Raw genomic sequence first — 25,741 nt, 5'->3', positions numbered from 1 at the left:
AATAAAATAAAAATCGTTTTCTAAAATATTAGATTATTTTGGTACTACAGTTAAAGTTAAAGATAAGAGGATAACTTTTATTAACAAATTTTAAAAACCTTCTACAAAGAAAATGTAAATGATTTTATTTTATAATAGGAAAAGTACCTAAACGATTTTACATATATTTTTTTACAAAATAAAAAATTCCATAATTTTAGTTGTTGTTAAATGTTAGGTTTTTTGGAAACAATTATGTGCTTTATGTTAATAATAATTTCAAATACAATCGAAATTCGCAAAACTGATATATTTTTAATTTTAAGTTTTAATTTTATAAAACTTAAAAACATATATAAATAGTTTTCATAAAAGATATAACCAACTCTAAAGTATTCTATCTAAAAACTGAATTTGGCTAATAACTTTTTTATTTTTTATAAATTTAGAAACTTTCTCTATTAGTTCCCAAAATACTTAGTAGTACTCACCAGGGTGAGGAGCGCCTGGGTGCTGCTCATGTCTATCAGCGGCGGGAAGATGCCGGAGGAGAAGGGCAGAAAGTTGGTCATGAACGGGGAGACGCTGGCCGCTGCCACCACGGCGGCCATTTGGCTCTTGGCCTGCTCCGTGGGCGAGGGGGCGGTGGGTGGTGGGGCTAGTTGGGAGAGGGACGATCCACCACTAGTGGCTGTTGCACCACCCACACCTGCACCACCGGCCACACTCACTTTGGTCTCCTTCGGCAAATTGGAGGCAGCCGCATTCGCAGCCGAATTCGATGAAGGGGAAAGCTTCTTGGCAGTGGAAGTGGTGTTGCAACTGCTGCTGCTTGTGCTGCTGCTCGCCGACTTGAGGGCGGTGCTTGGGGCAGAGGTTGTGGCTCCCGATCCCCCACCTCCCCCTCCTCCTCCTCCGCCTCCGCCTCCGCCTCCACTGCCAGTTGCCGTTGAAGTGTTGCCACTGTTGCCGCTGTCGTAGTAGGAGTTGCGACGCGTTGCATTGTTGCTGCACGGAAAGGAAAGTTCGGTTAAGTTAGTCAACACAGCTTTTAATAGTTTCAGATTTCTTAATTTATTATTAAAAGCCTTAATTTTATCTAGCCATAAGGTTTTTATAATTCTTAGTTCCCTCCTCTTGTTAAAAACATAGTCTAGTAGGCAATATCTTTGCCGGCTTAAAGTATTTAAAAAATGTAAAAAGTTTATAGAAACTATTCTATTGAAAAATTATTAGCTAAACTAAAAGATTGTTGGCTTTCTATAAATCAGATAGTACTATTCAGATAGATGAATACATCAAGTCTAGTCTAGATAAATATATCAAGTCTAGTTTTATCCATATAATGATTTTGAAATAACCTAAATCAACGCTTGTTAACTTTAATAAATATTATTAATTCTTCGTAAATCATTTCAAGATTTTATTAAATCGAGATTCAGATTATGAAGTACAACTAAATGAATATTAAAATCTGTTGGGAACTTTAAAAAATAACCTAATTAGAGCTATTTTTATGTGACAAAGTAAATACTTATTTTCTTCTCGTGTGATTAAATTCTAATAAGGATATAAAGTTATTTAAAGTTCGATCCAAAACTTACTCATTGGGATTTGTGTTGTTGTACTTGGCAGCGAGGCAGCGCATGATGTCCGAATAGTTGCGGGTGGAGAAATCCGTGGCATTCGATGCGGCAGCATTCTCCGCCTTGTTGGTGTTGCTGTTGCCACCGCCGATGTTGCTGCTGCTGCTGCTGCCGCTGTTGATGTTGCTGTTGCCGCGATGTTGCTGCTGACTGGCAGCCTGTTGAATGCTATTTAGCAAATTCGTTGACAAATTGTGCAGCGGCATGTGTGTTGCACTAACTGATGTTGCAGCTGATGTTGTTGTTGTTGCTAATGGGCCACTGGGCGGACTAAGGCGTTGTTGTTGCTGCTGCTGCTGGGACTGTTGTTGTTGTTGTTGCTGGCTGGGTGAGACACCACCGCCACCGCGAAATGATGACGAAGAGGGTGTGGCGCTGCGAGATCTGTTCAACAAAAAAAAAATAGAAAAAAATACAACAAAATATTAGAAATAAAATCAACAAAAAATATGTGAAACCCATATGGATTAGTTATGTTAAAGACAACATTTAGCAGGTTTTGCATAAGAGTTCGAGTGTGACATCAGCGTGATATATTTACTATACTCCACCCCAATGATCTCTCATAAATTTGCATTAATATTTAATTATCTTGAGTTCTCATTCAGCAACCGAAAAAGGTGTCGCACACAATTGGATTATTTGTCAATCTTCGAGTTCTTCGCAACCGAACAAAGTTCTCTTGGCACTTTTTTGACATGCTAATGAGTGGCTTCCGTGAGATTTTCTCTGCTAAGAAGAAAAAAAAAGGCAGAGAAGAGCTTCCAAGACTTCCAAGCAGGTGCGACTACAATTTACTTCATCTGGACGTTTGATATTTAGTTAATTTCTTTGCCGAAGTGGCAAGGCATTGGTCATAATGCGATTACAAATGCGATTTGACATGGGAACTCTTTTCCAAAGGAGTTGCTAAGCGGAAGGAGTCCAATAACTGGTATCCATGTGAGAACTCTGGGAAAGTTCACTCCAAGTGGAAATTAACTACAGTTGGTTAAGCAGATAGTCTGGTTAATTTTCTGATTCCAGAATCTAAATGCAATTGAAGTAAATTTTAGACTAGTAAGATAATAAATAAAATTGTAAGCCACTGAATGAATTAATTGTAGAAAATTTAGCTGGTCTTATAAAGATTATTATTTGTTATATTTATTATTAATAGTATCCTTATTCTTCAAAACAATTTCACAATTCTCTGAATTATTTATTCCCTACTTTTAATCCCATGTTCCTTGTTATCTATCCATAATTCTTTTGGTAATTTCAAATCTTGTTCGGTCGATCGGCGAACATTTTCCAAACAATTTCATTTTGGATGCTCTCGGATCGAAACGAAACAATTCGTGTTAACCAATGTCGAGCATTTGTGGACTGCAATCTGGTCGGGATGGCCATAACTCATATGCAACTACCGCCGGAGAGACATGCCACCAACATGGCGCAGTCGCTGGCTGCCCCGGCATAACCCTCTCGATATCCAGCCATTAGCCATTCCTAGAGCCCACTTGCAACACGAGCCAAGTAAATGCAACTCAAGGCGAGGCGAGGCGAGGCAAGGTAAGGCTGGCCAAAAGGAAAATAATCAGCATAGATTTCTGGCCAGATCGGCGGTGGCAGCGGTCACCTCCTAAGTTGCACCGTGCCACAGCCAGTGGCAGCTGCAAGTGCCTGCCTCAATTTCGGCTCGACCCGAGCGATGTGTTGCATGCCATTAGAGCTGGCACTTTGGCTATGCCATTTACTAAATTGAGTATTTTTTAGGCTAAAGAGTTTAACAACTCAGTACTAAACAATATAAGAGGAAATAAAAATATAAAATAAATTAATTGGGATTCTCCCAAATAAAATATTTGTGCAAATGTATACAAAATATTTTTTTTAACCAATATAATATATATATAATATATAATAATTAGCAACATAGTAAAAATCTTACACCCATTTAAATTTTCAAAAAATATGTCATATTTTATTGCAGCATGTTAAGACATTCATTCCACCTCATTGAAAACTATTTTTGAAATTGGAAAATTTGATCAAGAATTTGAGATTTGATCCTGTTATATTCATTTCATTGCTTTTATTTAGACAAGGTAAACATATTTATTCTTTCGACATGACAATATTCTTTGTTATTTATTCTGCTATAATTTTTCGGATTGAGACATTTATGTAAGCAATTAAATTTGAATATCTTTTGAATATCATAGATATGCAAAGTTATATATACCAAGGTATTGAATACTACACAAAAAGGTTAGATATTGTTTTTGTGTTGTAAATATTTTACTTAAATAATTTTTGAAGTCTTTATTTTAGCCAACTGCTGTACACCTCTGGTGGCTTGCCACATGGTGGCTAGGTGGTTGTGGCATGGCCCCGCCGGAATAGAGTAACTCGTGCTGCACGTCGTCGTCGCTGGTCGTTGGTCGTTGGTCATGTCGTGTCGCTCTTTCGGAGGCTGCGCCACAAATTTATATATAGCAGCTTGCCGCCCAGCTACCCAGTACCGCTCCACCCCCTCTCCCTCCTCCACCCTGTTTACCCCCTCTCGTTGTTGTTGTTGTTTTTGTTGCCATTGATTTATCGTGATCTGTTGGTTGACGATTTTTTTGTTTTTGTTTCTCTGAGCTTGCTGTTATTTTGTTCGTTTGGCGATCGTTGTTGCCTCTGCTGCTTACAACTCTGTTGTTCTTTTTTTTGTCTCGTTTTTTTTTTTTTTTTGTGTGCTTTATCTTTTTTAGTAATTTTTTTTCGGTTTTGTTAAAAATGTTGATTATTGCAAATTGCTTTGGCGATTGGTAGCAGCTACTTAGTTGTGTTTTGTTGCTTGTTCTTGGCAATTGTTTGAACAGCAACCAGATCAGGCAACCAAAAACAACAACAAGACAAAAAAAAAAAAAGAAACGAGGCAAGAAAAAATGGTTTATGGTGGCGATTATGTTGGCTACCGCTACTGCTGCTGATCCCCCAGCCCCAAAAACTTCGGCTAATCTCGATGTGTGCCTAACGGTTTGGTTTGGCTGCTCTGGTTGTTCAGCAGGCAACAGATCTTTAGATCGGTGGCATGCCTAATTGGTTTTTATTATACAACCAACCGGCAACATGTGCCCGCCGCGGTATGCAAATGGTGTCTATTGTTACGCCTACACAAGCCACTCGATAGGTCCCCAATAAAAATAAGTCTGCGTGGATACAGTGCGGTTCGAAACGCACAGTTTACAACCAAAATTCCCAAATTCAGATACTATTTATAAGATATAAGATAAGCAAGGCTTCTTCACAGAGACTTCTATTCCACATTGCTTAATCATTGTTATTTTGTAAGTAATCCAAAGACTTTTAGGAATTCCATAAAGATTTACTGTCAGATAGTTGTGAAATATATAAAACATTATTTTCCAAATAATTAGTATCAAGTTCTTTAAAATGATTTATTTCTCATAAAGATATGTAAACAAAAAATAAAACTTACTGAAACTTAATAAACCTTTTCTCACAAAAACTCATAAATAAAATTCTGAAACGCACTGTCTGAACTGATTTAAATTTTTATATGAATTGGTTGACGAAAAGTTCCGCAAAACCAAAAGTCAGAAGACAAAAGAGCAAGAAAAACATTGGTAAATTTGTCGGGTTATGCTGATACATGATATATGTATAATGCTGCACCTTTTTGGACAAGCTTTTATAAACCCACAATTAGAAATTCCATTCTTAAGTTTCTTAATGCCTTTACAACTCTTATTTAAATATGCAAATATTCTAATAAATAAAAAAAAACTAGCATTTAAAGGTCAAATACAAACTGAATGAAGCGGAGATCGAATTTTTGTGAATGGAAGTGAGGAAGATCAAGTTGAACGAAGAACTACAAGCTTGGGAATTCCAGCTTTGAGATACGTTTAATCAGATGTATGCGACAGGTGAGAATCGGCATGAAATTTGCATTAATTCTTCGACCATCTGAAAAAAAAAAACATATTTATGATATAAACACAATCATCAAACGAGATCTTTGGCCAACCCTGAGGCATTCATTTGTCACGTCGTATTAAGGCATCTGCAAGTTGACTTAATAACCTTAACTAATTTGCGGATAAAAAGTTATTAATGATGAATATTATGCGGCTAATCCAATCTTTTTTGGCCGACCACCCCGAGCGAAATTTAGGGAACCCACGAATGGCCAAATGTGAATCGAATCGAATATGTTAAGTCCGAGTCCAAAACACTCAATGTCCACACCTCAGGTGGCGATAGTCTAGCATGTCTCATTAATATTAATATGGCCAGCCAGTCAGTCGTTTGTCCAAAAACTATGTATCTATGTATCTTTGTATCTTTCCATCTGCGCTGAGGCCTTAGGCTCGCTTTTTGGGTTTCTTTTTCGCCTTCGCCGAGATAAATTGCCTTTATTTATATTAGTTAATATTTAATCTTTAACGCCATTAATTTTAGTTGAGCGTATTAATTGCTGCTGATCTCGCTTGTCAAATCACTTTTTGCCTTTATCTCAGAGTCTTTATTAATTTTTCGTCTTATTTGTGTATTTACATTTCAAGTTTTTCAACTCGTTTTTCTTTTTCAGTTTCTCAGCTTCAGTTTCTTGGCGTTGGTTCTTTGTTATTGCCTCTTTTTTTTTTTGACAGCAAAAGCGTGCTCTTGTGTAGACACACTCGTGTTGGCTGCTTTTTGTTTCTGGCTTTTGATTAATTTACTCTTGGCCGCGAACAGAAGCCGCATCGATTTGGTTTCTTTTCGAGGTATTAATTTATTAAAATGTTAATTAATTTGTCAGGCGTCGACAGCCGTCGAATCCGCTTGATAAATAGTCCACAAAACGAGTTTGGAGGAGGAGGAGGATGAGGATGGGAAAATCGAACCTATTTCCCTTGCAAACATGGCTGTGAAATTTACGTGACTTATAACTGAAGAAACATTTGTGCTTGAAATATGTCGGAGAAGGATAGAAATAAGGCGCCGGAGCAGTTGGACGATGAAACCAGTGAGGATGATTCAGGTCTGGCGAATCTTGAAAATCGACAATCGATTGACACCAATGCAATCAGCATATCGCCTTCGATTCTGCGACCGATTAATACCCCTCGACCGGATCTCTCAAATGCCCCCTCGGTTGTCCTTTCCCTGCCGGAAGATTCTGGTGTCAGCGAAGAAACGCCGGAGCAGAGGCAGCGGCGGAGGATGAGGTTCCTCGAACTGCGAAGGGAGCACTACAACAACATGCACAGTGAACAGTGCCACATGGCGGACTACGACGACGAGGATCACGCAAAGGAGCAACCGCCGACCGAGGAGAAAACCAAACCCAAATAGGAATTGGTTCCATTAAAGCTCAATCTAATTAGTTCATTCTGTAAACGTTAAATTATTATTATAGCAAATTAATTTTTTGCAAGCAATGATTGTTTATATATACCAAAAAAAATATATCGCCTTTTTATAGCTTTTACATTTCATAAATCTTTATTTGATCTGTTGGTTTTTGGTTAATTTGAACTTTAGAAAACATTTGCCTTTCCCTTTAAAAGCTGAATCATTTTCATTTGAGCAAATAGGTCATGGTTATGTCACGAATCTATGATTCAATAAATAAGTGATTCAATATGCAATGGCTTGCAAAGATTTGAAGGATTTTAGGTATAACATTGGAAATGCAAATGAAGTAAAATATTAGGACTGCACTGTACTATATTTCTGAACAAAAAAAATGTTTTCTTTTCCCATTAGTTTATGTACGTATGTAATAGTTCAAGTAAAAAGTAATCCATAATTTGAAGAATAAATGGCTCAGTATTTTGCAAATAAGGACGAAGGTTTTTATGAGAGGGGTATCATGAAATTACCATCAAAATGGCAATCGATTGTAGAAAAAATGGTGCTTGTTTGAACCAAATCAGTTAATTCTAACCATAAATAAAGCTTGGAATTTCATGTCCAAATAATGGAATACTTTTTACTAGACCTATTGTAATATCTTCACTAAGTCATTAGAATGGTATACTTAATATATTAAAACCCACAAAATAATATTTCCTATCCTTATATTTTATATTTTTTTAAGTTGATTAATTTATATAACTGTAAACTCACCTGGCGAATGAGCTGACGGTGAGTTCGCCGTTGTGGCTGCTGCTGTTGCTCCCTGGACTTAATCGCTCCCTTTTGACGCTGTGTTGTTGTTGTTGTTGACTCGATTGATGGTTGTTGGTGCTGCTGCTACTGCTGTTGTTGTTGTTGATGGTGTTGTTATTGTTGTTGTTGTGAATGGTGACCATCGGGGCATCCTTGTGATTGTCCAACTTCTCGTTCTTGACCTTCTCCAAGTAGAGAGCTGCATAGGCAGCTGCCACCGATGCGGTATTTGCATTTGTGGTACAGCTGGTACTTCCCGACGAAGAAGAAGAGGAGGCTGAGGAGGCGGGTGCACCCAGGTGGGTGGTGGTGGGCGTGGCCGCTTGACTTACCGCCCCCCCGCCACCGCCACCGGTGGCCGCTTCACTTAGTTTCTTAGCTGTACTCTCAATTGCTCCATAACCGCTGAGCAAAAGCGATCGTTCGCTAAGCATTTTGGCAGTTTCCGCAATGGTGGGAAATGTAACGGGACTCTCCCGCTGGTGACCTCTGACCCTTTGGCCCAGCTGCTGGCGCAAATCGCTGGCCAGCCGCTCGAGGTGCTTGCGCTTGGTAACCGCTGTCACGGCGATCTTGGCCGCCTGATGGTCGTCGTCGTGGGTCGCCGGTTGGGCTGCGCTGCGACCGCCCACAATCGCGGTGGTGGCCTTGGCTGGCTTCTGCTGCAGTAAGTCGGTGGGTGCGTTACCTGTAAATAGGAAAAAATAGAAAAAAAGTGGCATAAGCATTAGTCACTGAGTGCGAAATGCAGAGTGCAAAGGATGGTGGTGTTTAGCATTCAATGAATGCCTAAACTTAGAAACAAAATTCTTGAACTTAACAATTAACCCCTTCATTAGACTAAATAAAGTTTGTAATTTCAATAGATTTAAATAACATTATTATTCAGTATTCAATAATCTCAAAAATATATTGAATAATAGAATGAAATAATTTAACAAATAAATAATGTTAAAGGTCTTTTAAAGTCTCTAAAAATAATTCACCCATTATTTTATATACAAAAAAATTAAAGCATACAACTTTTTTCCTAAGCGCAGTAATAATATTTTACAGTATTTTAAAAATTTTAAGATATATTAACATAGGGAAATAATAAATCACAAATAGATGACAATCATTTTATGAAATAATTATAATTTTTTGAAGTCTTTCAATTAATACATAGTTTCTATATTGTTTTACAATTTATTTGTATATAAAATTACTTTTACCTTTTGACCTAACCCAATTCCTTCATTCATGACATGATGATATGTAGCTTTTCAATTAACGAATTTCACCAGGAAGCAAATTTAGCATTCAATTGACTATTTCGGAAGTGATTTGGTATTCGCGGGCACTTACATTTCGCTGAACTGTGCACGCAATAGCACCAATAACACCAAAAGCACCCAGAACACCCCGAACAACTGGAAACAAAACCAAGAACAACTCGCAATGACACGCACTGTTCGTCGACTGAGCCAAATACATTGTGTGGTGTAAAGCAATCGAGGCTCGAGGTTCCCGAGGCGGCGCATGCAAATCGGCCAAAGGTTAAAATAACTTATAATATGTTAACAAAACCATTGACCTGCATCGTTGAACCCCTAAGCTAATTATCGGGGTGAGCCAGGGGCCACGAGGTGCAGCTCAACTTTGCGTACAGTACAGTACGGCAGAGTGCGATTCGAGCAGTTACAGAGCCCGGAAAAAATAAAGCAAAAACAACAGTCATTGAAAACAAACAAACAGCAGCAAACCCAGCAGACAGTCGCAACAAAGACGAAAAATAAAATAAAGGGGGAGTTGGGTGGCAGCCACAATCGCACGCATTTTACTTGGAGATAAGGGAACCTCTTCTGGGGTTAAATGAGAATAATCGAGGAAAGCTGACCAGTAATCGTTAATTTTTGGTTATCGATCATTTATTGGTATTTAATTTGAGACCGGTTTCTCAATTAACTTTTAAAGACCATCTCATTCAAATTTCTTGTCAGCGCAACATGCTTTCTCAATTTGAATTTTATTTAAATAAGTTTTGTGTCTATTAAAAAATATATAATTAGAATGCATTCAACCACATTTTTATGAAGATTTGAACTTCCGGTTCATTCATAAAAGAGATATGGTTGAACCTCAAAAAATACAAAACATTTATGTAAACACTTTATATGCAAAAACATTTGATAATTCTATTAATCTAAGAAGTTCCCAAAGAGTCAACCCTTATCTTTATATACCCTTTTCTTTATATACATAAAATCTCAAATACCAAAGACATTCAAAGACAATATCACATTCGCATAAAATTTATTTTTATGTTTATTGTATTTGTGTGGTTTCAACTTCCCTCGCACAAAAATTGTTTATTTACCCCGGCATTTATTCCCAATTTTCGCTCGGCCACAGTTGACTATTTACCTCGATTCGTACATAAATAATTTAATTGTAATTTAAATGGCAAAAATGAAAAAGCAAATACGTGTAGCGATGCGTGCACAAGCATTGACCTTTAGCTGAACACCAGGGGATAGGCCAGATATCGAAACCCCTTTTCAGCCAGTAGGTGTAAATTGATGGAAGCCACACCAGTCTAAACCACACTCAAATCCCATTCCCATACCAAAAAAAAAAAGGGAAAAAAAGAGATATAAAGCGGTGCCAGATACATTCGCTCGTATGTTTGGCAGCCAAAGCACACAGCATAAATAATTAAATGAAATATTTACAAGCGAAATTAACAACAATTTGTAGTTTTAAGCTCGTTACGATCGTTACGATGCCCACAATCGGAACCCGAATCGAAAACTCAGATACAGAACCAGAATCGTGGCTTGGGGATTGCATTTGGCTTGGTCAACAGGTCGAAACGAAAGCTCCCTGCCGACTTGCGTCATATCAAATTTCACCCTTCATTTTTTCGAGCCCGGAATATGCGTATATTCGTATACGCTTTTTAACAAGTTCGCCATGCGTTATCATAAAATTAAGTTTATCATTGTTTAGCATAGAAATTAAGTTGCGGGTATATTTGAAACAGAGTTTAAAAAACCAAAATCATGTGATCCGAAATGGTGAAAGAGTGAAAGACATTCGTATTTGGCTTAGTCCAGTTTTTAGTTCAGTATTTACGTAGGTTACCAAGAATTAATTATCAAACTTATTAATTTTCCTCGTGTAGCCTAAAAATCCAGATTTGAAAACGTCATTCAAAGCCACGATTAGACAAAGATTGTTCTTAATGACTTGTAAAGGTATTCAGCATATTAAAAAGGTTCTTTCCTATTTACATTTGACATTCTAAAACTCAAAACTCGTGATTTTGTCGAATGACGTTCAACATTTCTTAATTATTCTTACATTTTTCAATCACCGAATTAATCGTTATGATGCTAATAAATACGGAAACTCTGAAAGGGATCTTTAACTATATTTATGTCTTTATCAAGAGGATTCTAGAAAGTAATTCTTCTTGAATAGCCCAAAATCATTTTACTACATAGTTTCTAGATTTCCTAAAAAAAGAATGAACATTAATGTATATCAACTTGTAAAATTATTCAGGTTTTGATCTAATATTTATATTATTTAATAAACTCATTGTGTATTCCCTGAATTTTTGCCTAGATTCGTCCCGCTGTTTCCCGCGATCATTCGCCCGTTTGGCGCGGTCATCGAGCCAGCTCCCCATAGACCTCTGATTGGCATCGCTTGGTTCCAATGGTGCTAAGTGCCGAATGTCGAATGCCCACGATCATAATGATGGTGATAATGACGATGGAAGGCGCACCGATAGGGCAGTGCGAGAAAAGAAACGCGGGAGGGAAACATCGGGGGGGAGATAGAAACCTCGACCCAAACATGTGCCATGCGCGACACTGTTGACTTTTTCCAGTTGGACGTTATGTTTTTCTCTTTTTTTTTTCTTTTCTTTTCTTTTCCCCACCGAGTATGCCCATACCTGAGTATCCGAGTAACTGAGTAACTGAGTATCTGAGTATCTGTGAGCGATCCGTGCGGTGACAGGCCGCATTTCGGTCGCCAGTCGGGTCGACAAGTGTCAATAGTACTAATAGAAAAACTTAGGACCGACCATCGAGCACGTTCACACATCGTATATATAGTATATATATATACGTATTGTAGAAAGTGATGAAGCGGAGTGCGGGTGCAGAGAGTTCTCGGTAAGGCGGTAAAGTTCATTGCCATTGGGTGCGATATAATACGTATACGCCGTAGTGGCAAACACAGCTGCCGACATGTCATGTGACTATTTTTCATTTTTCATACACCAGCAGCCAATAAAAATACAAATAATTACAATTGCAATAGACTTGTGACCCAGAACAAACAGCTGCCGCTGAAGGGTCACAAACTCGAACGTCTAGACCTTTAGTAAAAAAAAAATTCCGGAATAGAAAAAAAACGTGTGTAAACCTATAACCTCTGACGCAAGCAATTCATCGATAGTTGATTGCGAGGGCTTATCAGCCGAATTTTATTATTTCTTTTGACCTCATTTGAAAACCAAATAAACCGTGGGCCAGCCAGCTGAATTTCCCCTTGCCCTTTCTGCAAACTCTGCTGAGTTGTTATCACTGAAAAAGAGAATGCCACAGGGTTCAACCTTTGTTCCCGACTTGTTCCGTAAGAGGAGTAAATAAAACCGAATATATATAGGAGTATACGAGTATCAGTAAGTCAAGAAGGTAATATTGAAGCACGCTGATAAATGGAGCCTCCGGTTCGGGTTGGCGTATCAGCAGGGCATTCGGCCTATCTACGTCAAAAAGGCCCTGAACCGATTTCGTGTCGAGTTCGATTCGGTTTGGCCTCTTCAATGGCCAGCCATTCTATTATTCCTCTGTTGATTTTTTGCTTCAATCTATTCTATTCTGTTCTTTATATCTGGTAATCGTAGATTGCGAGGTTTATTGTGTTAGAGGGATTCTACACTGTAGAAGCATTAAATGTGACCCCTCAAACTTAAAATATTGAATACAAGGAAGTACAAAAATAACTCGCTTATCTAGGTGGTCTTTTCCACCCTTGTGACGCTAAAATTCCCAACGGATTAAAGCATTGCATGAAAGAAAGCCATCAATTAGCAACTAAAACTGATGATAGAGGTTGGTTACCTATTTAAATTCTTATTCTAGTAATATAGTTATGGGATTGGAGTAATATTAAATCGATTTCTGATTTTTAAGTTTACCAGTTTCTAGGTTACTGTACACCCAGAAAACTTAACCTTAGCATTCCCACTCGACAGCTTTGTATTCGCTTGTTTTTTGTCACATTTCTTATAGATAAACATTTATGGTGGCCTATCAGTATCTGTATCTGTATCTGCATCGCTCTACTCTGCCTCTCTGGTTTTCAGCTCGAGTTCAGTCAGTTTCAGTTTCCTTTTTACGTGATTTCTTGTATCTCAAGTGTTGTGCTCTGGTCGCGGGGTCTTATCGCCTTGTTTGTCCAAGTGCCAGTTGAACTATATACTCGTACGTATCTTCGTAATGATGATGATGATGATGATGATGATGTATGTATTCCTATATAGGGGGCTTAGTACTCGTATATGGCCTTCTCATGGTTCACGATGTTTTTTTCGTCAGCGTTTGTTTTTTTCCCCCCTCTGCTCTCTTTTCGTGCTCTCAATTCTTCGGGTCGTTTTTTTTTGTGGTTTTTTGAAAATCATGTCGCATTTATTAGATCATCAAAAGGTGTTAAAGATTGCGGTACGCGTTTCCCTGATAATATTTGGTCCGACCTTTTGTAGGGCTTTCTGGGACACCAGTTCAATTATTTGTTTGTATGGGTGAAAGTAATCCAAAGCTCATAAGAGATTGTCCATCTAACTGTTTGGTAGGCTTGTCCGAAACTCACCCATCTCGACAATCGTTTACTTTTTGATTTGTCATATCTGCTGGACAAATTCATTATCTTTATGGGATGGCAATCTCGGGGGAATCGCAATTTGGCACAATAATAGCGAGTGTGGAAATTAACCGGAATACAAATGAAAACACAATTCCGAATTTGTTCAGATTGCGGAATTTAGCAAAGGTTCAGTGGCTTGGGGATTCATGGTGTTCATTGACAGGTTCAAGGGCAGTTGACATTCTCAGAAAAATCCATACTCATTTCCATATAAATTATATGATTATAAACTTTTGCCATAATCAATTAAATAAACAGTCGAAACAAAATTAAGAACTAAATCCTAATGTAAATTTATTAAATTTAATAATGTAGCAAGGTTCAGAGGGCCTTAGGTTCAAGGACAATGGAAAAGCAAACTCTACATTTAAACACACCATAAATCTCAGTTTTTTTCATGGGGATATCCCCTCCTACAATCAAAATGTTATGATTTCCCCCAGTGTGCTGCAATTAATTGATTAACCAGTCGACGCCGCCGAATTGTAGAGTGTTAGACCCCGAGTTTGGCCTAAGGAAAACCCAATAATAAAATCCAGAGATAGCGAAGTGGAACGGACGCGGACGCGGACTGAAACCATTGGACAACCGCAGAAAGCAAGGCGCTCTAACGGTTCATGACACCGCTGCTCCCCACAGGTCCACGGCAAATTGAAATTTCAAATCAAATCAGAGCGCGGCGCAAGACGGAAATGGCAAATGATTTTCTTTTCCAACATTCTGCGACTCCATAACGGACAGCCTCAACACAAAAAAAAAAAAAAAAAAAAAAAAAATAGCCAAGAACCGAAGGAAAAATTTCATAAATTATTAACACCTCTGCCATTTGAACTGGACAAACTGGTACCCGTTTTGTATGAGTGTGTATGTATGTACATGTGTGTGTGTGTAAGACGCGCCTCTCTTTGCGCTTCTCATTGAGTTTAGCTGGTGCCGCCTGGCCCAAGCCTTCGGGCTGCATAATTGCTTTAATGGAATTTGATTTTACCCAACCTCTCAACACGCTGAGCTCAAGACAAGTGTCAGCTCTAGAGTTCCGAGCAGAAAGCTTTGCTTTCAGGAAGAGAGATAAATGCGTGATTCACGGTCTATATAACCAAATATGGGGGTTATCGTAGAGACATTTTGAAGACTTTATATCCCATTTGTGAAGAAATTTTTTGCATTAAAAACAATTAACATTTTTAAACAATTGTATTGAAATATCTACAAATGTTCTAGTCTTTATGCAAGAAAGATGATTGTAAAGTGTGATTATTATTTATTAATATCCAAAATAGCATTAGTAAAATTTAATAATATTTTCAAAATATAATAAATTTGTAAAACAAGGAAACTTTTATATTTTGAATAAGGAAGGCATTTGTAAGTAGATTGATAAGATGAAAAACTAGCATTTGAACTTTTGAATTACTATTTTAAATATTAAACAATATATTGAGAAGCTCCCAACAAAGATTGGAAGATACAGGACTTGTGGTAAAAAAGTATAATGTAATTGCATGATTAGGAAGATATATGTAGGAATTTGCTTTACATATTTCGATGAATTCAATTAACAAGCGGCGATCGTGTCACGCTTTCAGCTCTGGACCCCACCTTGTCGTTTTTTGGTCCATTGCAGATGATGTACAACCACTATTAGCATTAAAGTTTATTATCGACAACGATGCTGGTTCTGAATTCCTGTAAAACAGGTGCACCGCAGCAGCAGCGGCACACACGCACACACACACACACACACATAAATATAGTTGGTTGCACAGTGAGGCCATCAGAAGAGGCCTTTCAACTTTTAGCTAGAGATTTCTCCACCTCTGCCACACCATTCCGTGGCACACACCACCTCTCATACACACCATACACACACACACACACACACTCGATCCTAAAACCATACCGTACCGTACCGCACTGTCCGTCCGCATCCAAAGTGAACCGAACCGATCCGATCCGATGCGATCCCAAAAACCCCGTCCACATGGTTGCATGCAATGCATTTGGCCGCTAAAAGCGCCTTATTTGGTTAAATTGGTGCAGATTGCTGGCAGGCCAGCTCTAAATAATAATTAGCACAGGTTTTTTTTTCTTTCTGCTTTTTTTTTTTGCCTTTCCAACTACTAGTGCAACTCCTCCTTGCCCCATCGTCGCTATCTCACTTCAGCCGCTTCTTGTTCGCCTCGCCTTGCTGCGCTTTTGGTTTTGGTTTTAGTTTTAGTTTGGTTTTGGTTTTGGTTTCGGCTTGGTTTTGGTCATTCACCAGGCACATTGCAAACCAACAAAAAAAAAAAAAAAAAAATACTAAAAAATTAAAAAAAAAAATAAAGTATAGTAAGCGAGAAAAAAGAAACATCTTGTTGCATGCCACATACGGGGTGAAATTTCCTTAGAAATTTCGTGCTTGCCTGCTCTGGTTTTAATTTGATTTTTACTTGATTTCCCCGCCACTCTCCATCACCATCAACCATCCAGCAGTCCACCTCCCCCTCCCCCTCCCCCCAACTTGCCACATTCCCCCCTCCTGCCTCGCGTCTCCATCTGGTGGCCCAGGTTCAGGTTCATAAATTTACTAGATGTTCGCCCGATTTCTTGGCTCTGCGTTGCATGTTTAATGTTGCTGCTCCGTTGCATATTCGCGTGTGTGCCGCATGCCTCCGTGGGCCCCAAACAATGTGCGCCTGCTCCTCCTAGTGCTCCTCACGGCCACCCCATTGAACCCATCAGTCCATCAGCTCCCTTTTCGCGAGTAATTATTTTCCCGGACTGCGATTTATGAGGCTGCAGGATCAATGGTTGCCTGATGAGCTTGCTTGGGTAGCTTTCTAACTTTTTACGTTGTCATTTCCAAGTGCTGTCACTTTTAACATTACTTTTAATATTGTAGAAAAATATAGAAAAAGTATTTTCAAAGATAGAATTTAATTTACATCTTTTGAGAAACTATATAACTATTTTAATTAAATTTAAAACCTGAGAAAGTTCCTTCTCAATTTCAACGATTTTAATAGTGCCGTAAAAATTCAGTATTTCTTAGAATTCAGAAAGGTTATTGAGTTGCTGACAAACAATTCGTAATCTTTTCTCTTTTCTCAAACAAGTTCAGTTTTTTATCTTATTGGAGAACCATTATTATTGGAACCTTAGGTTATTTACACTTTTTAATGAGCTGATAAATCTTTTTAACTAAGTTTTTTAATACAAAACCCTCATAAGACTCTCTCATGGTAACTATTACATAAAAGCCAGCCCTTTTGTTTCCCAAATAATATCATCAAACCCTTTAAACTTTGAGCTAATTAAAAATTTGTATGCCCACGGAAATGTCGGGGTATAAAAATCCGTATAAAACAATTTGCCAATTGATGGCGATATGATAGTTAGAGCGAGACCCAAAAGGGGAGCGGTGTGCAAGGGAGGGGAAGGGGAAGGGGTGATAAAGGGGGGTGTGGGGCAAACCAGATGTGCGCATGCCTCAAAGGCACCTGCCAAGACAAATCGCCAAAAGGTGCGACAGAGAGCCACGGAGCGGTGGATCGGTGGCTTGGTGGTTTGGTGGATTGGTGGTTCGGTGGATTGGTGGAGCGGTGGGGCGACTTGATTCCCGTCCAAGTCTGGGGCTAAGGCGAGGAAATCAAGTGCAGATTAATTAAATTCGATAATTAAATGAACGGGCCGCAGATCGTGTCTGCCGGCAGCAGCATCGGAGTTTTGTGGCTGCCGCTGTTGGTTTTAGATGAAAGCTGCTGAGGCCCCAAGCGGCACTGCTATAAAAATAATAAAAATACAAAGAAAAAAACCAAAAAAAAAAAAAAAAAAAAGTAGAAACAGTAGAAACATTTGCACATTGGCTGCACATTTGGGATTGAGGTTGAGTCTCTCGCGACGGGTGATGATGGCTTTTTGGACCAGCCACGACTTCTTGGCTCGTCTCCGGCTAATGCACTTCTGTGATTTTAGGCGCAGCGAATTAATGTGCATCGCTCTATAAATTTGTCAGCAATTAAACGAGCCAGTCGCCCGGCTGAGCCACTAAAACTGTTTGCCCAACTTTGGCCAATATATCTGGGTAAAAGTTTCGGGGGGGAACGAAGATTTCATGTGCTACTTGGTGGATAAAAATGGTTTGAGGAGTTCATAAAAAAAAGAGATCATTAAATACATTTTATTATTGACCAATGGGTAAGGGATTAAGTTCTTTCAACTAACAAGAAGCTAATATTTTAATGAATGATGATTATAAAATTGATAAATAACTATTATATAAAATAATTCTTTGAAATATAATCTATAGTATTTGGCCTGAAGGAGGATAATACAATTGTTGTTTGTAATGTATCTGGTTGTATCTAATATATCTGTAAGTGGTCAGAATACCTTCCTGGCATAGAGTATTCTATCTACCATTTTAAATACCACTTCAACTACGACTTCCGTCAAAGAGAGACAAACTGCTAAAGCCTATTCTTCTGATCTTTTATGGATTTTGAGTCGATAAAAGCCACAAACTCCTGAACTTTATATAGTGGACGCGACTCTCTGCTCGTCGAATCCTCGAATGTGCAGCGAATTTCAACGGACTTGATTGATATTGGGCGATAAAGAAACCGCTAAGGAGGATTCTCCAGAGTCTCTAGGCATCTTGGCCTCTCTGGCAGCATCCGTCTATATGTTCCTCTATCTCCATATAACATGTGTAGCAGTTGTAATGTATAGCTGGCAAAATCGGTGCATGTTGCACATAAATTTCATACGAGTTCAAGCTCAGTTCGCCACAAATTTATGGCCAGAGCGAATGGGGAGACGACTGAGGACTCAGACTTCGGACTTGATCTTGGTTTCCGACTCTGGGTCGAATGGTTGTTTTTTGGGGGAGGTGAGTGCTTTTTGGGGCGTGTTGCCTTGTGCTCTGTCCTGTTAACAAGTTTTGAGTGTTGCAGCAGCATCCGCATCTTGTTTAATGCGTTTGTGGTGGGCAAACGTATAGCTGTTGAAAGCCAGTTAAGGCCAAAGATTGATGGCACAAGGTTAGAGCGGTCATAAAATGGCCATTGAGTGGACGGCTTCGAAATAGTTAAAAATTTCTGTTCTTTAAACTTGACACTAATTTCGTTTTATTTCATAGAGATCTATCTTCGTATCAATTCCAGTTTAGTAGGTCTTTGCTGAGTGTCGCATTGATAACGTTGCGTATACGTAATGTCATACATTGGGAAGGTCTACTGTGGAGTGCTTTCGTTTAGGTTACAGTTAAAATTCACGTTATCAACTAGTTAAAGGTACTTTATTTTATTAGTAAATTATTCAGAATCAATTTGAGTCATGTTTCTGTTGGCTTACTAGTCGTATGCTTAATATTCACTTAGAGCACGTTTACGAAATCAATTTCTTTATTAAAATTGTTATCCCATTAACCCAGCTGGCACACAACCTCTGTAATCGTTTTTCAACCCAATCCAATCGTCTGGATGATTAAACCACTTAGCATATCATTCTACACCCCCGCCGGCTGACTCGGCGTATGCTTAATATGCAATTATAAATCTTAAACACGATCGCCCAGAAGGCAGTCAATAGTATAATTTCCTGCTCGCCAAGTGTATATGGGTTATTCTGTCCACATATTGTATATATATGTATATATGTATAGGAACATACACATTTGCTGCCGTTTTGCAAGTAGACTTGGTGTGTACCAACGAGTTCAGGCAGTTCAAAACCTTTGCACGCGAACTTATCGCACAAGGCGACTCCGTCTGGTTAGAGTGGAACAAAACCCAAGTAAAACAATGTGGTTCACGAAAATAGGCGTGGGTGCGATAAGAATAGTAATACTCAAACCAGCCAGATTCAGAATTACCATGAGAAGAAGGAAGAAGTTAATTAATTTTTTTTTCCAAAAAAACCAACAAATTTCGTAAATATTGAACCTTTGAGTGATCTTTACTCATGTTTAATTATGTTTATTGTTCAAATAACAAACGACCAAAAATAAGTGATGCTTAAATGAAAACTAGTGTATTTTCAGAAATTAAATTCCCAAGAAATATAAACCCCCTAAATCCCTCTTGGTTCAAGAAATCCCTCGTGTTCCTCTCAATTTTGCCTGTCTTGTTGGGGTTTTCATTCCGTGTGGACTGTTCCAATTTTGCCCCCGAGTTGAGATTGGTGTGTATATATATTTAAAATAAAAATACAACTGGGAACGATGGCAGAGCAAAAAGTCAAAGCGGCATAGCAGCGGTCGACGCGTACAAAATGCGACAGCAACAACAACAACAGCAACAGCAGCATATAGTACACCATATAGTACACAGATCAGCCAAACAACAACAGCAACGATAACAACAACAACAAACCGTGGAGAGTGTATACACAAACGTCAAAAAAGTCAACTGCGCCGCTGCCATTTGATAAGAGGCCACAAGTGTAAATATAGACGACAACAACAACAATAAAACAGCAAATGTCCACGACCGCTGACTCGCGCTCTCTGTCTTTCTCACTCTCTCTTTGCCCTGGCCCCCCTTTCTGCACCCACCACCTCCCCATCTCTTTTCCAACGGAGAGTACTCTTTTTAGATTTCTTGCATCTCTCTCCCGCTCCTCGAATTGATTGATATTGCCATTTTGCCTTTGTCGCCATTTCATTTTTGCTTTCAGCAGTTCACCAGAGTTCATACATACATACTATATATGTTCACATATGTATATATATGTATAATGCGTGTGTAGGTGGCAAGAGAAAGGCGAAGAGAGAGGTGCGGGGAGTATGTGTGTATTTCCAACTACGTGCTGCAATGCCACAAAAGGTTGGGGGAGGGTGAGGGAAAGGAACGCAATCGTTTGCATTTAGGGTTAACCACAAAATAGGTCAACACACTTGTCGAGGGAGCCAAACCCTCTGAGTCAGATAAGAATTTATAGAAGATCGACAGCTCAGCGCGGGGGCAAAAATGAGTCAGGGATATGTCAACAAACCAATAATGCGTTTGTGATTAAAAATTAATATCAAAATATTTGTTTTTTAAAACCTTTATACTACAATTAATAATCACGCAATAAACGGCAAGACAGTCAAAAGAGTGTAAATACTTAAACATTGACTTTTTAAATATATAGCGGATAATTCAGATTATTATTAACAACTTTGTTAGTTTAGTCGGCCAAAAATACCACACAGTGGCAGTTGCTTTTTAAAACATACTCGTATATATATTTTTGAAAAAATAAAAAATGTTTTATTTATTAATATATTATAGTACACTTTTTTTATTTTATGTACCATTTTATTTATCTGTTCTTTTTTTCAGTTGTAAGTTAAGTGCTTCATTATCACTCCTTTCTTATGTAGATATTTTCTTTTCCTTATATGACCCCAGCAAAAAGAAACGTTGACATCAAAATAAACGATCAATTGATTTGCAATTTCTGCAAATGACAAAAGATTGAAACGCCGTAATTTATGCAACCTAAATGGCTATAATGATACCCAACAACATAAACAATCAACGATTTATATGGTGTCTTTAATTTTTTTCGATTATTTGATCGTTTTTTCTTTCCTCACCGCGCCAAGAATAAAGACCTAAAGAATAAATAACGCGTGCACCATACAATTTAACAGCCCAATATTTGCATAATAGCAGCGCGTGACAACAACAAAAAAGGCGAAGGTGGGGGGCGGGCGGATAAAGACAGTGGGTGAATAAGTTCGGTCAGACAAAAGATCAAGCATAATGGAGGTAATGGAAGCGGTGACAATCCGTGGGATAGCACAAAAAAAAAAACACAGTAAACGGGGGAGATGAAAGATTACCAGTTCAAAAATAATACTGAATTCTACGTTGTGTGAGACTTCTTAAATATTAATTTATATTTAAAATTTAAATAAGCATATATCTCTATATATACATACATATGTATTAAAAAGGTTAACCAAATGAAACATATAAAATATAGAATGTAAGATTTTTTGACTAACGAAGACTTAACTTTTATTTTCATGCGATTAGAAAACAAAATAGACAAAACAAAATAGATACAACATTTGGAGCGGGATCAAGTTAATCAACGATTTTCGTTCAATCTCTTTAGAATTAAAAAAATGTAGAAAATAATAAAAGACTATAATAATTTATAAATATTCCCAAAGTTTACAATATAATTAATGTTAGTTTTTTCGAGTTAATTAAGATGTTGCGTAATGTTAAAATCTTTACTTGAAGTTAAAAACTTTTAATCGTGTTAAAATGATTTCCCTGTGATTAGCACTTACTAAATGCCATGGAAAACGAAATTCCTTCGGCTAATCTGATGGATTGGATTGAGGAAGCGAGGTAAAGAGAACAACTCCTCCATAAATTCAGCGACTAAACAACGGCGCTTCAATGACGGATTGACAAATCACACAGAAAAACGAAAAGCCAGGCAAACAGACAAACAAACAGGAGGGACCCAAACAACAACAGACTGGGCAGACTTTATGTAAGTATATATATTTTTGTGACAAATTTATGACTGACTTTGGGGTTCCACACTCTGCAGCCCCCCTTTTCCAACCAATTTGTGTGTGTGTGCTGCCTGATCAACACAATAACGACGATGATGAGAATGGTAATGATGATGATAATGATGATCGTGGCACGTGAAGACATGCCAAAATGTTTATGACTTTGGCCAAGGTAATAATTTGCCAACAACAATTTTGCCAACAGACTGCAGATGGCAGGAGGCTGTCCGCCGATGATCATAACAATGATGATGATGGTGGGGATGGAGAATGGGGATGGAGAATGGGGAAGGGGGATTGGAGAATGGAGATGATGATGGGCCATCATAATGATGATAATTTGCATTTTAAATGCGCGACAAACTGCCAGAAGACAAGCGAAAACCCCGCCTCCCTTTAGCTTTTGCTGGCTGGCCATTTGAATACTGGCAGTCAGCTCACATATCTAGGCATAAAGTACTCACCATCGCAGGTCCCCATCGCAAGGAAGGAGTCACCATATTTGGCATCGAACTAAGGCCCAAAACCGAAGAAACGCCAAAGAAGCCACAAAGCCACAAAGCCACAAAGAGATCGTTGGCCAACCGAACTGGCGAGCCATACAAATTTGTCACACGAAATTGGTGTTTGTGACAAATAGAGAAAGGCTGCGACTGCAGCTGAGATGAATGCGCTTCTGAGGCGACAAGTGATTGAACTATTACGCTTCGGGCCCAAAATCGCCAGCAAGGCAGAGGGGATAATAAACGTTTGGGCCTCCTCATATGCATATTGTACAGTTACGGGAGTTTGCATAATTTGTCCCCTGGGTTAAAGTCTGGAACTTAAGAATTTGGAGTGCAGACCCAGGAGATTCTCTTCTGATGACAACTGAACGTGTGTGAACTATTAGATGAAGTATGAAAAAGGAGTGAAGAGGTAAGTTCTTAAAATGGAATACGAAGTGTATAGAACTTGTTTAATAAGTAAACTATTAGTAAATTAGTAAACTGCAAACTACAAGTAGTTCACCACCAAGCAGTTACATTTTTGTATACTACACTGCAAAATATTTGATATGATATTTTCATAAAATTTTAATTTAATACGACTTTTTTTGATAAGCTCTAGATAGGTTCTTTAAATTATCTTGAATGTGAACAAACCTACAAATACTTAATACTTAAGTAATCATTGCAAAGGAAGTTCTCGTAAATTATTAAAATAATGAATAATAAAACGCAATAAATTAGTTGATAAAATATAGCATATAATTTCAACGAAGTTTTACCTTTCATAATTCCAGCTAAATTTAAATTATTTATACAACTCTAATGCGACAAACTTATAATTATAAATGAAGAGCTAAAAAAATATCACCAAATGAGGCCATACACATATTTACTACCAAAGACAGATGACCTTTGACAATGTTTTTATAAATCGTTTATTCAACTTAGTTTACCAACCACAGCAAACTAGAAACTAAAAGTAAACTTTGCCAGCAGCTAGATAACCGACCAAAGATCATTTACAAGCAGCCAGATAAGCGGAATGTGAACTTAGACTGCCAACAATGATGCACGAGATACACAAGATATGTATCATTATTATCTGCTAGATAAATCACTATGCTCGCAATATCCGGCCAGTGGAAAGATAACGATCCCCGTGAAATGGCAAACTTGTACCTCATCTTAACTTACAAACACACGCGCCATCGCTTTTTTAATAGTTTCCACAGATCTCGGGGCAAGCCACAAAAATCCACGAGAGACCAACTAATTGAGACATCATCAGCAGATGCTGCAAACTGGGCAGGAGGAGGTGCCACAGGACTGGAAGGAGGCTAAGTAAACATTAAAAAGAATTTACTTCAACTTCAACATCAACTAAAGACGGCAGAAGGCAAAAGTGTAAATAGCTCAGAAAGCGCCAGAGGAAGTCGAAAAGGTGAACCAACTGCACTGGAAACAATTTCATAACTTAGAATTTACAATTAATTTTTATTTGAAATTTAAATAAAAGTATAATTCTATCTATTTCCATTTAACGACAGAAATTAACATTTCTTACATTTTTGTGATAAAAAGAATAGAAATCTGTATTTTACAGAAGATATGACAACAACTTGTAAGATTTTTAATTAGTTAGTTCTTCTCTCAAGGTTCTTTTATCACAAAAAAATGTAGAATTAGATTTATTAAGCATTTATTAAGAGAGGATAGTATAAAAAACAACAAAGTTTTTAATGGATCTACTTTGAGAGCACAAATGATTTTAAATAATCTTGCTAAAATCTCAACAATATTTGGTTTAAGATGAGTTCAAGTTATGTATTAAGTAATAAAAATGTTCTTTGGTTCCTTTCTAAATATCTTTTACCTACTCAACCCCCTAATTAAGCTCAGTGTTAACTCGCGAGCATAAAAATCAACAGGAACGGCAACTATTTAATGGCAATTTTACAGCTCGCCATCTTCTATCCTCGACCGAGGCTTCGTGCCAACTTTTGCCCTGGCTTTGCAGTCCGATGATGGAGATTAGATGCCGAGAGCGGACCCAAGATCAAAACCAAAGTCAAAAACCAAAGCCATAGCCAAAGCCAAAGCGATCGCGGATCTTGAGAGTCTGTTAATTTTTTGTCATTTGCGGTGGCAAGGACAGGACGACAGGAAACCGTCTTGTCCGACTGCAACGGCGTTTAACGACGGCACTGTGGCAACTCTGGCGGCAACTAATTTGAGGTTACAGACGTTTGGGGTCGTAAAAAAACGAGGGACCCAAGTGAAAACTTCATTAGAGGCCACATAAAAACCCATTCGGTTCGGAGGGGGACAAAGCAGCAAAAAAAAAAAAAAACAGCTGGCAGATAAATAATGTGTCAGAAATTCAATTTGGGTAAGAGATTTTTGGCCAAGCCGACTGGCGACTGACTGATTGACAACTCTGACTTCGAGCGTTGACCTCTGCGACGGACGGACAAATGAACGGACAAACTGATGGACAAACGGACGGGGCTGTGCTCACAATTCGGCTGCTTCGAGTACGTGATCGCATAATGAATAACTTTCAAATTGAATAATCAAACAGACTCGCACAAAACCCATCGAGATCTTTGGGGTGTGTGTGCGTCTCGTCTCGGTCGCCGTGCGTTTGGGTGTCATAAAGCCAAGTCGAGGCCGAGTTCGAGATGGAAATGGAAATGGAGATGGAGAAACATGGCCCAGAGTGTTTGCCCGAGTCGCGTTCGCTTGTCTTGGGGTCACGCGCATCGTGAAGGAGGCAAACAGAAACCAAGTCAGAAAAACAGAAACCCAGTCAGAAAAACAGAAACAGAACGAACAACTCTAACCGCTGGACAAACGGAACGGAAAATTCTTAAAAAGCCGTAAACAGTTTGACAAGATCTTTAGTGCGGTTTCACCAAAATGCGAGAAGCGTTTTTAAAACCAAATCTTTGAGGTTGATCGATGAGATAGGAACTGTAAGGGACTTATTATATGAGGGTAATAACACTAAATTAAAGTTTCATAGTCATAGCGCTGGA

At 38.3% G+C, this 25,741-nt stretch overlaps 2 protein-coding genes across 6 annotated transcripts in view; one reads left to right on the top strand and one right to left on the bottom strand.

Moving 5' to 3' along the window:
- Nucleotides 1–25,741, bottom strand: part of LOC108100033 (1-phosphatidylinositol 3-phosphate 5-kinase) — a 68,269-nt gene that overhangs the window by 21,525 nt on the left and 21,003 nt on the right. For all 5 annotated transcript variants that reach the window (XM_017203754.2, XM_017203758.2, XM_017203753.2 and 2 more), the window contains exons 3-5: nt 7,737–8,466; nt 1,584–2,009; nt 471–987 (exon numbers count right to left, since the gene is read on the bottom strand). In XM_017203754.2, coding sequence (XP_017059243.2) covers nt 471–987; nt 1,584–2,009; nt 7,737–8,466 — 1,673 coding nt within the window. The remainder of the gene's footprint in view (nt 1–470; nt 988–1,583; nt 2,010–7,736; nt 8,467–25,741) is intronic.
- On the top strand, nt 5,167–7,041 carry LOC108100035. The gene has a single exon (XM_017203760.2). It carries the CDS (start codon nt 6,579–6,581, stop codon nt 6,957–6,959), a length of 381 nt encoding a protein of 126 aa, XP_017059249.1. The 5' UTR covers nt 5,167–6,578; the 3' UTR covers nt 6,960–7,041.

Source organism: Drosophila ficusphila, unplaced genomic scaffold (assembly GCF_018152265.1).
Source record: "Drosophila ficusphila isolate 14025-0441.05 unplaced genomic scaffold, ASM1815226v1 contig_855, whole genome shotgun sequence".
Lineage (NCBI taxonomy): Eukaryota > Metazoa > Arthropoda > Insecta > Diptera > Drosophilidae > Drosophila > Drosophila ficusphila.
The sequence above is the reverse complement of the archived record's forward strand: the minus strand, read 5'-3'. Positions and strand labels throughout refer to the sequence as shown.

What these genes read in the sequence shown, in the direction of transcription:
- LOC108100035 (XM_017203760.2), top strand. Translation starts at nt 6,579, where the DNA reads ATGTCGGAGAAGGATAGAAATAAGGCGCCGGAGCAGTTGGACGATGAA.